This window comes from Amblyomma americanum, chromosome 10, assembly GCF_052857255.1.
Source record: "Amblyomma americanum isolate KBUSLIRL-KWMA chromosome 10, ASM5285725v1, whole genome shotgun sequence".
Taxonomy (NCBI): Eukaryota; Metazoa; Arthropoda; class Arachnida; order Ixodida; family Ixodidae; genus Amblyomma; species Amblyomma americanum.
The window spans coordinates 51,239,226-51,251,762 of record NC_135506.1 but is presented as its reverse complement, the minus strand read 5'-3'; the positions used below and the strand labels follow the sequence as shown (position 1 = coordinate 51,251,762).

Sequence of the window (12,537 nt, the reverse complement as noted above, 5' to 3'; positions counted from 1 at the left end):
GCATGTACCAGATGTCACTATTTTTGGTGTCCAAAGATACGACGATGTATCGCACATGACGTTATTTTGACCGTTTGATGTTTACGGTAATATCTAAAACATGGTCAGCTATAGTGACCAGAAATATTCACAGGTTGCAAAGGATAAAATAACAGGCGATCAGCCGTGACATATATACAGGGTGTCCCAGCTAACTTAAGCCAGAGTTTAAAAATACGCCGCGGCACTCTAAGACGACGCGACCAAATGCACGCTGCTGGCTATTGTATGGAGCAGGTCACACTTTTTTTGTATTGTGCTTAACTGCATAATTAGTCGAGATTAAATAACCAACTTCGCAAGCAACGAAGATAAGCGAAAAAGTCCAATGAGAGAGTTGTAGAACGGTCCGCGACAAGTCCAACAAATTCTGGCTCTCCAGCTATTACGTATCGGCTTTTCTTCGCTCTCTGCAGATGCCCGCGAAATACAAAAAAAAAACTACCACGTGACATGCCCGCTTGCACGCCGCGATTGCAGCGCTCTCAAACGTTCCGTGTAGGAACGAACAGGTCATTTAGCCCGATGTGCTGCCACTTGAAAGATGACAGGGCAGCGACGCACCGGCAGGCTGTGTGATGTAGGCCAACGGTATGCTTCTCTTGCGACGCTTGATAGCGACAAGCAGACGCTGTCCTTATCGCTTGCGCTCGCGTAAATCGCACTGCCAGCTGCGTCGCAGCATTGTCACCTTGTTAAGCAGCAGCACATCGGGCTAAATGATATGGTCGTTCCTACACAGAACGTTTGAGAGTAGTGCAATCGCGGCGCGCAAGCGCGCATGTCACGTGGTATTTTTTGTATTTCGCGGTCATCTGCAATAAGCGAAAAAAAAAAGCCGATACGTAATAGCTGGAAAGTTAGAAAGTGTTCAGTTGGACGTTTCGCAGACCGTTCTACAACTCTCTCATTGGACTTTTTCGCCTATCTTCATTGCTGGCGAAGTTGGTTAATTAACCTCGACTAATTATGCAGTTAAGCATAATACAAAAAAAGTGTAAGCTGCTCCATACAATAGCCAGCATCATGCATTGGGTCGCGTCGTCTTAGAGTGCCGCGGCATATTTTTAAAGCCTGGTTAAAGTTAGCTGGGACACCCTGTATAAGCTGATTACCGCAGTAAAGCTTCTTCACTTACACGTGCATCTTAGCTGTCACGGCGCATATTAGATGCTGCCCCATTCATGGTTAAAAAATGTTCAGCAATGTTGTATGCAAGGTACTAACACGCTACCTGGAAACTGGAACCTTGATCCGGAGTTCCAGGGTTTGAACCCGACCGCGGCGGCTGCGTTTTTATGGAGGAAAAACGCTAAGGCGCCCGTGTGCTGTGCGATGTCAGTGCACGTTAAAGATCCCCAGGTGGTCGAAATTATTCCGGAGCCCTCCACTACGGCACCTCCTTCCTCCTTCCTTCTTTCCCTCCCTCCTTTATCCCTTCCCTTACGGCGCGGTTGAGGTGTCCAACGATATATGAGACAGATACTGCGCCATTTCCTTTCCCCAAAACCAATTATTATATTTATTACTCTGTATAGGTATTTCGTTGAATGCATGCGTCACAGAAGCGGCATTGCGTTCGCGCCATACAAAGTTGCCAGCCTGAAGCCAGGCCACGGACGAAAGTAACGGAAAGCTACGAGAACAATACTGCCACGGTCGAAGCTGTTCTTGGGAACGCCCACGAGGAATCCTCCATCAAGTTCACGACATGTTTTCTCAGTCTAGCATAAAGTACTCTTTCTCATTAAGGTACACAGAGTTTCACTGCTAAGCGAGTGGGGTTACTTCTCTCGTTAGTTACATGTGTTGCTACTAGCTGGCGCACAGCTCAACGCCGTCGTCAGGTCCATTGCTAAACAGAGTCGCCCTCCCCCATCGATCTTCCGCAGCACTCACCAGCACCATCCGCGGCTATACGTACTACGGTAATTCCCCCTAATTCCCCCGCCCTTCTTGCGCCATCTAGCGACGCGTTTTGCCTCGCTGCCTTTCGAATGCTCTGGAATCCACTCTTTACCCGAACAGATCAGCAGTTAATCTTTCCCCCCTCATTGCATACCACACCAACCTCCTCTGTTAAATCTCAGCTAGATATAACTATAGCTCTCGCTCTATGTCTGTTCGAAACTTCTATTTCTCCCACTTAACACTAGCGCAACAAATCTCGCTCAAAAATTTTGCCTGTTTCCTCCTCTTCTCATTAAACTCGGGGAAACTTTCAGAAAAAGATAGCGTAAGGAAGCTTTCTCGTTACTCTCAAAGGATTGAACTGACAGACAATTTCTGGCAGGATAGATGAACCGTACTCTTCATCCGTGTTTGTAAGTAGCGCGAAATGAACTCGTCTATTTTTATTGCCTTCCCAGTTCCTCTACCGTACTCCAAATTGATTTGGACTGATTACTCTGGATAGCTGCTCTAAGGTTCTGAAAACTGGCCCCGAGGAATAAAAGCCGTAGTAGAGCCTAACTGTCTCACTTCTTGTAGGACACCTCAACCGCTCTGGGAAGGAATTGGTTGTAACCCGTATACGGCGATGTGACTTGTAACACGGCGATGTGAATGCGGCTTAAGGGGATCAAGGATGCCCGTGCGTCGAGCTATGCTATGAATAAAGTGTGTGTGAAGAGTCCGTGGCGTAATCGTTGTTAATTTTTGTGAATAAAACGTCTGGGCAGAGATCTAATGTTTTCGGGCAGCATGCTTACAGGCAGCGTCCCTAGTATGTGCTCACTGTGTTCAACCGCCGCATGTTTGCAGCTCACACCTCCCGGCTACGTGTAGCAGTGCGAGAGAGGCGTTGCAAAGCGTTTGGTGATCGAGGCAGATCGAGGTAGATCGAGGCACACACTAAACAATTTCTCACCCATAAGGGTGCAAATAAGCTGTCCCCAGATGAACAACCTTTTGGGTGCTAAAAAGGTTGCAATTATCAGCACCCTTCAGGAAGGGTGCACAGCATGAAAGTTTAGAGGGCGCGCATCAGGCCAAGGTTTTTTTTTCATGGATGAATCAATGTGGAGCACCCTTCCAACATGCATTCGTAGAGGTGTTACGGAATAATAGTACCCTTTAATGAGGGTGCAACCATTACATTCTCTTAAGTATCATTAAGTGCACCCTTCCTTAAGGGTGCTGATCTCTGCACAATTTTTTACCACCCAGCAATTGGAAATGTGTGTTCGTCTGGGGACACCTGATTTACACCCTTAAGGGTGAGAATTTGTTTAGTGTGCACGTGCGGGAGGCAGTCACGGGGTGGCGGATCGACCGAAGTTACACTGTAGCGGTTGGACTTGCAAGTAACAGCTCTCGCTGTAAAAATGCGTATACTACTCAGCCTTTCCGTGCAACCACCCGGCTCCTTCAGAGCTTGGAATAAAGGTTCATTTTCGTACGCCACGGTGATGCAACCACTAGAAGTTAGCCTAGTGCCCGCCGCGGTAATAGCACAAAGCACTTTCCTCAAACGCAATGGACAGTCGTTCTTACACTGGTCCCCTGTAGATTAAGAGGTAGTCGGCGTCCTCCTTCCTGCGGTTCACAAAGCGCAGGCAGCTGACGGCTTCAATCGATGCCATCGCTCTTCGAATGGCGCCTGCTTCTCCGGCTGCCGATAAAAAAGATGCGAAACGCGTTAATCGCTCGCTGCCTGCATTTTGGAGGAAAAACAGTCGTCAAGACCGATCTGTAACGTCTTCATATTTTATCGGCCTTAAATGCGAATATATATAATTTGATTGTTATGTGTATGCTGGCCGCAGTCAGTAGCTGCTAACGAGCAGAGACGTGACTACCAATACAGCGCAAGGGATGCAACCAACACATAGCTAGCACTGTGGCAAGAAAATGTTGGAAGAATGGGGAAAAAGTAAAAAGGGTTCCTTGTTTTCATGTCACATGATCATAAAAAAAATTGGCGGTGGTTTAGCTCTGGTTAATCCTGGAGTGACGCGGTAGCTACAGCTGGCTGAGTGGAACTTGGTCACGTGACCAACCACATGACGAATCATGGCGCCGCGCCACCGGCAGCTGCTCCACACCCCGTGACCAACCACGTGACAGCGTGGCGGCGCCGCCACGCTGAAGGCTCGAAATGCTACCGTAATTTAGCTATCGCACCAAAATTGGCAGTGACTTAGCTCGGCTATGCCAGGATATACGTAGCGAAAGCTAAGGCACAGCTTGGTTAGCCTTGGTTAATCTTGATTGCAAGTGCAGGTTAGTCTGGTTGTCTGGCTAGTTGTTGCATTAAAGACGAGACTTTGTTGTTTAGAGAGACACTTTATGGCATATTCTCTTCTTCTAGTTTTCCTCTCTCCTCTGGCGTCACGCCAGAAGGTGGCGCCGCGGCTGGTCACGTGGTCCGTCACGCGGTTTGTCACGTGACCAGTCACGTGGTTGGTCACGTGGTGCGGTGCGACCACGGTGGGACTGCGAGTTCGTGGCCAATGTAGCTTTCGCTACAAAACACAGGGTGTGTTGTGTTCTCTTGCGTACTATCTTTCACGCTGAGTCGGTAATCTTATCCCACTGACTCGCCCAAAGCTCTGTCTTAACGACCTCAGCGTGCGTTTCTGCGCCTTCTGTGACTTTCATCCTGCCTGACTTCATACACGTTCTCAAATTATACTTCCTCCTATCACCGCAGCTCACTCACCTGAACTTTTGTGGATGGAGTAAGGGATGACACCGTTAGGCCAAAGCTTCGCCTTTTCGGGAACCGTTGCCCTCTGCACAAATGAACAAACTGTAGTAAGCTTTTGTAATGGACGCCATGAGAATAAGGCTAGCTAGGAGTGGAGCCTGCGGGATCAAAGATGCCACATCCAAACTGGGCAAGGTTGAGAACGAGATTTAGCAGCACAATCACAGCGGCAACAAGATTCACAGCTCTGCAAAGACTCGCCAATGTTATGCAACCAGCGCACGCGTGAGCGCAATCACTCCTGGCATAGCAGTTGCAGGACTATCGTTTCAAAATTTAAGAATACTTCAAAGTTCAAGAGCACAGATGGTGATACAGAGAGGGAAATTCGATAATTGTGTATAGATGCCTCGCACACAAATTCGATATCATGGACTTAGGACTGCACGTAGGCGCGCCTGCAGAGGCAAAGAAACAATAATAAAAATGTCGATAATAAAAATGTCGTCTTTTTCTGTTTTCGCATTTCTTTGCTCTAAGGATTGTTTATGATAGAGGCGAAATTGCAGAAGGCCCGCATACTTATGTGCTCGAACTGCGGTGGACGTTAGGTGGTTAAGATAAACACTGAAAGTGTCCAGTGAGATGGGCTTCAGTGCACAGCGCTGATTTTCAGCCTAAAATACAGGTAATCATGTTACACTGTTCGACCTAATATTAAAGCGGTCGAACACTGCGCACAACTTCATCTCTTGCAAGATTTTGTAAACGGCAGCCTCCAAATCTTTATCATTTTTCTTTTAGCTGAAGCACTACGTTCAGCAATTACCAGCGCGACATTTTGAACTAAACAGTGAACAAGGTAGTACGGAGTTGGAGTGACACTCAGCCTTTAAGCAAACCTCCTGGTTGTGTTTGAATGCTGTTCTACGAACCGTTCGCGATATCTGCTTTTATTTTATTCATGAAACTATCCATCTGAGTAGCAAAAAAATATCAGTGCCTACATCATTGGTTTTTAGGGAGAGGAAACGGCGCAGTACCTGTCTCATATATCGTTGGACACCTGAACCGCGCCGTAAGGGAAGGGATAAAGGAGGGAGTGAAAGAAGAAAGAAGAAGGGAAGGTGCTGTAGTGGAGGGCTCCGGAATAATTTCGACCACCTGGGGATCTTTGACGTGCACTGACATCGCACAGCACACGGGTGCCTTAGCGTTTTTCCTCCATAAAAACGCAGCCGCCGCGGTCGGGTTCGAACCCGGGAACTCCGGATCAGTAGTCGAGCGCCCTAACCACTGAGCCACCGCGGCGGGGGCCTACATCATTAAATCATCATTTAGAGGCAGCCTGGTGCATACGGGTATCATGAACGGCAGTACTGTTCGTGATTCATTTTATCTTTTCTCAAAAGAAAGAGAAGGAAATAAAAGAGAAAAAAAGAAAGTAAGCAAGATACAAGAAAGGCAGAAAAGAGAAATTAAAGAATTATATAAAGAAAGGAAGCGAGAAAGAGATAGAAGGAAATGCATAACGGAGGAAATATAGAAAGAAAGGAGGAAAAAAAAGAGAGAAAGAAATGATTCTTAGCTGCTTTGTGTACAATCAGCAACCCGATCTGGCACGAATAGCTTGAAAACAACGGCTAGGCTTTTTAGGTTGCGAGCTTATGTCAATTCGTGGAGTTGGAGCTGCCATCACTCTTTTCATTTTGCGGCATTTTATGTCTCTTCTGTGTTAGCGCGCGATTTAGCGGTGGGCGCACCTGACTCACGTCCGCGCGTCGACATGCGAAGCACTGCTTAACTACAGTCGTGTGAAAAATCGAGGTGGCTTACGTCTTCCGAGATCCCTTCGGGCAGCTGAATATCTCCCTCGAATAGCCCCTCTTCTTCCAAGATGCGGTTGCCTGCGTCAAAAGCGGAAAAGTTTTCACCGAAAGGGCGTCCTAAGTTTCTTTCCTTCCGAGGCGTCCGAGTCAGCAGTACGCATTTAAAGAGCCCTTCCGACCTTGAGTTGCATAAATACTGAAACGCAAGCACCTTCCTTGCTTGTGTTCAATCTCTTAACAGCATTGGTGACCCGCCGCGGTGGTTCAGTGGTTAGGGCGCTCGACTACTGATCCGGAGTTCCCGGGTTCGAACCCGACCGCGGCGGCTGCGTTTTTATGGAGGAAAAACGCTAAGGCGCCCGTGTGCTGTGCGATGTCTGTGCACGTTAAAGATCCCCAGGTGGTCGAAATTATTCCGGAGCCCTCCACTACGGCGCCTATTACTTCCTCTCTTCTTTCACTCCCTCCTTTATCCCTTTCCTTACGGCGCGGTTCAGGTGTCCAACGATATATGAGGCAGATACTGCGCCATTTCCTTTCCCCCAAAAAACCAATTATTAACAGCATTGGAATATTACCTTGTCAACAGGCACAGCGAATTGCGCGTTTATTTCGCATTAAAAGCAGTCGCATATCTTCGTCAGACATGAGCAAAGGTCCAGTTTCCCAGAGCTAGTCAAACTAAAACAGGGATACTTTTTACTGTGAAAGCAGTACTGCTGTATTCTCTGCCTGTAATGCCCTGGCGTGTATTTTTTGCCAATGTTGTTTTTGCTCTGCGCTAATAGGACTTTTAGACACCTATAGCATTTAGGGAGCTCCACATCTCTGGTCGCAGAATTCCTGTCCCCGTATTATACAGTCTCTGGCATCAAGAGGTTTCATTTGTTTAAACAGAAGTAATATGCTAAAGCAACTTTTTTCTTTCTGGCTTGATTATACACGGTGCCTTATCGTGAAAGAATGCACCAGTCTTCAGTATCAAGAGTGCAAACACTTTTCATACGCTTAGATGCAACACCCGGTGTATTACCGTAGGGGAACATGTTACCTGTGTCCGGCTGATGAGCTGAGGGAGCTGCGAGCACCTGCCACGCCACTGACGACAGAAAGAGGAGCCGAATCCATGATGCTGCCTGGAAAAGCATGTTGCCAATTATGGGCTGTGGTCTCTGAAGAATTAACTCTGTTCCTCGTGCTGGCACTGCGCTATAGGATCGTCCTTGCAAGCACCTGGACACGCCTTCCAGCAAGGGCGGCATTTATATACGTCACCTAAGTTCGTACGATCCCCGTCTAATTCACGGTGTTTTTGTTTTTCGTGAGTTCAGCGACCGCGATTATTGGGAGAACAATGGGGCCTCATGCCGTTCACCTCGTAAGTGCGATGTGCAGTGGGTAGAAGTCGCTGTCTGTTATCGACAGTTGCATAACGGACAGTGCAGTGACATGTCGAGTCATTCATACTGGATGACACTATCTTCTATGATAAACGGTCGGGGTATATGACAATGAAATGAACAAATATATAGAAAGATATCTGCACATTACGCCGCAAAGCAGCTTTGCATGGGGGTTCTTCATCAAATGAACTTGAAGCAAGCTGATATGAGACGCAGCATGCTGAGCGGACAGTTCGAAATATGCCACGTTGTCCTCAATGTTAAAGGGCGTAGACTCTGGATAAACGGGTTTTCTGCCGCAACTGAATAAGAAGTTGATCAATCGTTTCTTGCTTGCGTGAGCAACGGACGAACTTGCCTTGAACTGCACCCAAATGAAGGAGCTTTACTTTTTTCGACAATGTGTACCTAAGTGATGCTATGAGAAGATGCTACAACAAAGGTAGTGGATGGTGCATGAAAAAAGCTTCACGAAAATCTGAGACAGAAAACTTCCGTTCCATTGGAATAAAATGAGTTAGAGTTGGGCCAATGTTACCAGTCTATTCTGTTCTGATTAGGAGCCCAGTTCCAAGCAATCAGTCAAGTCAGACATTCACGAAATGAGGAATGTCAGTTCTCGCATTTTTTCTCGGTTGTTACACTGTACCGTTCTGGCTATGTAGTGCTGATGTGAAAAGAGGGTAGAGGGCGCTGCTCAGCTGTGCCGTGCGACTGTCTTTTTGACTGTACTGTCAGCTTCCACTTCGTCGAACATGAAGTCGCGAATGAATGTTCCTCGAAACTTTTCCGGACAATGTACCTGTTATGATCGTAGTGTGAATGTGCAGTCCCTTGGCTAGATCACGCCTTTAATGTGCAAGAACAGGAAAAAAAAATAACGGTAGTGGTCTAGTGTTGCAGGTTCTACATGCGATGAAAAAAAAATCACAGTAACATTAAAGGTGCATTCTATAAAATATAACGCAGTGTTCTAAACCGAATATTTCCATAGCACTGATATATGCTTTTTGTGCGTAGGCAGTAACAGCGTAGTCAGAAACTCTAGCTCCGGGAATCGCTGTTTATTCCCTCCTAGTATAGAGCCTGTGCTGATTCAAAATAACTACTATTATAGCAAAGCCGGGAGTACGGGGAATACGCGTTCTGGTTATTGCCTACCAGGTTTACAGCAGTAGCTCACACATGCTAGCGGTAAAACTACACTTTGAGTTCAACAAACATAACCGCGAAATTCGTCGTATCGTTATATTAATTTTTTTTTCACGCTGCCGATTCCATAGTAACCCATTTAAGGTAGCACTTACACATAATTGCAAGTATATTTTTCAGAATTGCACGCTGCTGCATTCGTGGTGTACTTTGCCTATGCCTTGGACGGACGGCTTCAAGATAACCTTGGCTGAAATTATAAAGAAAGTACAAGGTTTTTCTGCAGAGACGTGTGTTAGTGAACGTTCAGCAGCGTTGCCTTGTGTATGTTTCCCATAAAATTGAGTCCCAGGTTGCTTTCTCGCGACGAACCTTATTTTTATGCAACTTATGGATTCGGGATTAGTGCAGGCCCATCTAGATTTTATATATAGTAGTATATGTTTTTCTTGGCTGAACATAAAAAAAGTACGTAATAGAGTCACTTCGGATGTTTGTGAACATCTGAAATTGGTGATCCCTTGCACCTTATGCCTTCATCGCAATGACACGCCTTTAAAAATAATGACCTCATAAGTTTAAAACCGCAAAAGCAGCAAACCTAGAAAGAAACACGGCTGCAGGCAGTGTTTCACAAGACGCAGAGTTGCCGCCACAAACATTATCGACATTGGCGTAAGTCCCGCACTCGGGTCAAGAGTCTAAAGATTGGACCGCTTATATTTTCTCACAGCTGACCAAAATTTCGTTCCCTAACAAGCACTGAGCAAGTATCGAAGAAGGCTAATGTTTGCTACGGCACACACGCTTAGTGGTTTGTGAAAGCAGCTCAGAACTGAACCGATGAAATGCTAAATTTTGAACCGTTTTGCACTTTGAGAAACAGCCGTACATCTTCCATACTAAGTATAAATTCTGAGACACGGGATAACTTGCACTGAAAGCTAATTAAAAAAAAAAAACCAATGGAGTTAGGCCTAATAGCACCAAAAGTGGACTCTAGAGGTGCTGGGAATTAGAGATGTTTTTTCTTAAGTCTGTATGCGATCCAAATGGACTGCATCATTAGCAGCAACGACACAAATTAACAAGCTTGTTCCCAAATATCTTTTGGGCACATAAAATTCTTCAAGCCTAGTGGTATAGTATAATAAGTGGCTTGCCATGCGCCAACACTGCGTTCTCAGTAGACATGGACGACTTCGATCATTCACTGCCCCATGATGAATTTCTCTTGACAGTACGAAAACTTACAGGGGGATGTGACATTGTGTGTCGCTGAAGAAAGACGGTTGCCTCAGTGTCGATCTCTTTCTTCTGTCGATGGTGCTGTATGTTGCCTCAGATATCATCGAGCTGAATGGTTCCACATTCTTAAGCTTGAACATTGCTCGCGTGGTCTGCTGTAGAAACTTCTACAGTTGAAGGACTCGCTTCGACACATTCTTGACGACGCACGGATGATTCTAGGTTTCAGTTTCATAAACAGGCAGTTAATTTTTTGAAGCATTTTATTCAAGCACCAGCTCATTAACCTTCTTGCCTGCTGTGTTTGAAGGGCAATTTGCGCATGTTCAAGCGCAGAACCCCCATTGTACTTACCGTGGACAGTATTCCATTTTAGTATATGGAGTTAATAATCCGCGACCAAGTTCACAAAGACGCCGTACAAAGACGCTCGTACAAAGACGCCGTTATCATTTGGGCCTTATCGTTTGAAGCTGATTACGAACGGAAGGGCCGGTATGTGCTTTTTCTTAAAGTGCAGCGGCGCGAAAGGTGTGGACGAAATGAGAGCAACGTAAAGATACACAACTTCAGTATCACGTGGGAGAATGGACGGCTTGGTGACGAACAATTTTAATTATTTCATGTGGTACGCTTCACTAATCTCTCTTGTAAGTCGGGCAGCAGTGTGCTTGAAGAATACGTCACCATGGTGAAACGGGGGATGGCAAGGTTCGCACTTTCGGAAATGGTCAGCTAGACTAGTTGACAGAGTTAAACCTTAAGAATTTCAAACCTGCTAATACACCGCCCCGTCTCGACACTGTATACTTGACCGCAGGAAGGCGGAATTTTGTAAGCCATACCCTCAGACCATAATACGAACTTCGTCTCGTGCTTAATTAAGCTCCGTCACTATGGGGAACCTGCGCTGCCAAGGTGGCACTGCAATTGTTCCATTCGGTGACTCAAAACTGCTTCTGTCAGCCGCTTGGGCCGCTGCAAACGCGAGAACACATTCTGCGCGATTAGATACCCTCGTTTGGCTGACAGCATTCATGGCCTAGCTTCTATCGGCGTAGCTCAGATAGCTGACGCACGGCACGTGCGCCTTCGACAGAGCGTGGAGGCCCACGCCAATAAGCGCCTGAAGGTGGCGTGGAAAAGTACTAAGAGTACTACCCAAAACTGCTCGCTCTTCTCGCTAGGCAGTGTGTTATGGCGCTGCAATCAGCACCGCAAACTTCAGCGCAAGTTCCCCATAGAGCGAAACGACTTGCCCTCTTGAAGCGTCTTTGCCGAGAATAAGATGTTTAAACTGTGCCTTTTCGTGTTATTCGCACCAGTTTTAAGTCCTTCCAGGTTCAAATCTTAGAGCAAGCGCAGTGCTATAGTTTTAGCGAGACATAAACGAAGTTCTTATCTGTTTTATTAGGAACTCCGGGCGCAGCCAAAGCTGACATATTTCTTTCGGTAGCAACGATTTCCACGTCATCCTGAGCGATTTCGTCCCATTTTATTTTGTTAAATATCAAGCAGCGATCAAAACCATCATCTCGCTAACAACTTTCAGTGCTGCAGTACACGGGGGATGAAGCTTAACACTAATATGACCCCTTCGCTGCTCTTGCCAAAAAGCTCCGCTATACCTTACATAGCAGTTAGGTGTCATCACGGCTGCAGGAAGAGACCAACGATAACTACTTTGGTGTCACTACTTTGTCATGAGATTTACATACAGATAACATTTGCTCTAACGCATCCTGTAAATTATATTTTTTATACAATATCCGGCGCCTAGCGTGAAATTACTTGCCCACAATTCACTAACTGGACCGAAAATTGAGCATGCATGCGTTGTTTGGAATTCGTTTACTAAACACACTATTGCCGATCTCAAAAAAGTAGAGAGGAAGACTGTAAGGTTTATTTACCGAAAATTCTTCTCCCTATCATTCGCCTCATGAAATAATACAGGCTAATGATATTCAGTGTATCGAACAAGAAAGGCAAAATTAACGTTGACGATTTATTATCTTTCTTTGGAATAAAATTTAGCTATTAACTCTTCACCCTATCTGTTGTCTACAACGTCGAGGCACATTCGCCATCAATATCCTAATTAAGGACACCGTGTTTTGCAAGAACATATTTATTCGTTTTAATTCTTTTCTCGCGCTCCAACCGACTGCAATTAATTTTTTTCCCTCTCACCACACTGTAATGATTTCTGAAC

At 46.0% G+C, this 12,537-nt stretch overlaps 1 protein-coding gene across 2 annotated transcripts in view; it reads right to left on the bottom strand.

The window, feature by feature from the left end:
* Nucleotides 1-7,773, bottom strand: part of LOC144106841 (astacin-like metalloprotease toxin 5) — a 34,711-nt gene extending 26,938 nt beyond the window's left edge. Inside the window, exons 1-4 of one of the 2 annotated variants that reach the window (XM_077639789.1) lie at nt 7,571-7,772; nt 6,527-6,597; nt 4,703-4,775; nt 3,535-3,652 (exon numbers count right to left, since the gene is read on the bottom strand). In XM_077639789.1, the coding sequence (XP_077495915.1) occupies nt 3,535-3,652; nt 4,703-4,775; nt 6,527-6,597; nt 7,571-7,667 (359 nt within the window). In that variant the 5' untranslated portion in view covers nt 7,668-7,772. Of the gene's footprint in view, nt 1-3,534; nt 3,653-4,702; nt 4,776-6,526; nt 6,598-7,570 lie in introns of both variants that reach the window. The other variant, XM_077639790.1, reaches the window with a different exon arrangement.
* Between the last annotated feature and the right edge of the window lie 4,764 nt (nt 7,774-12,537).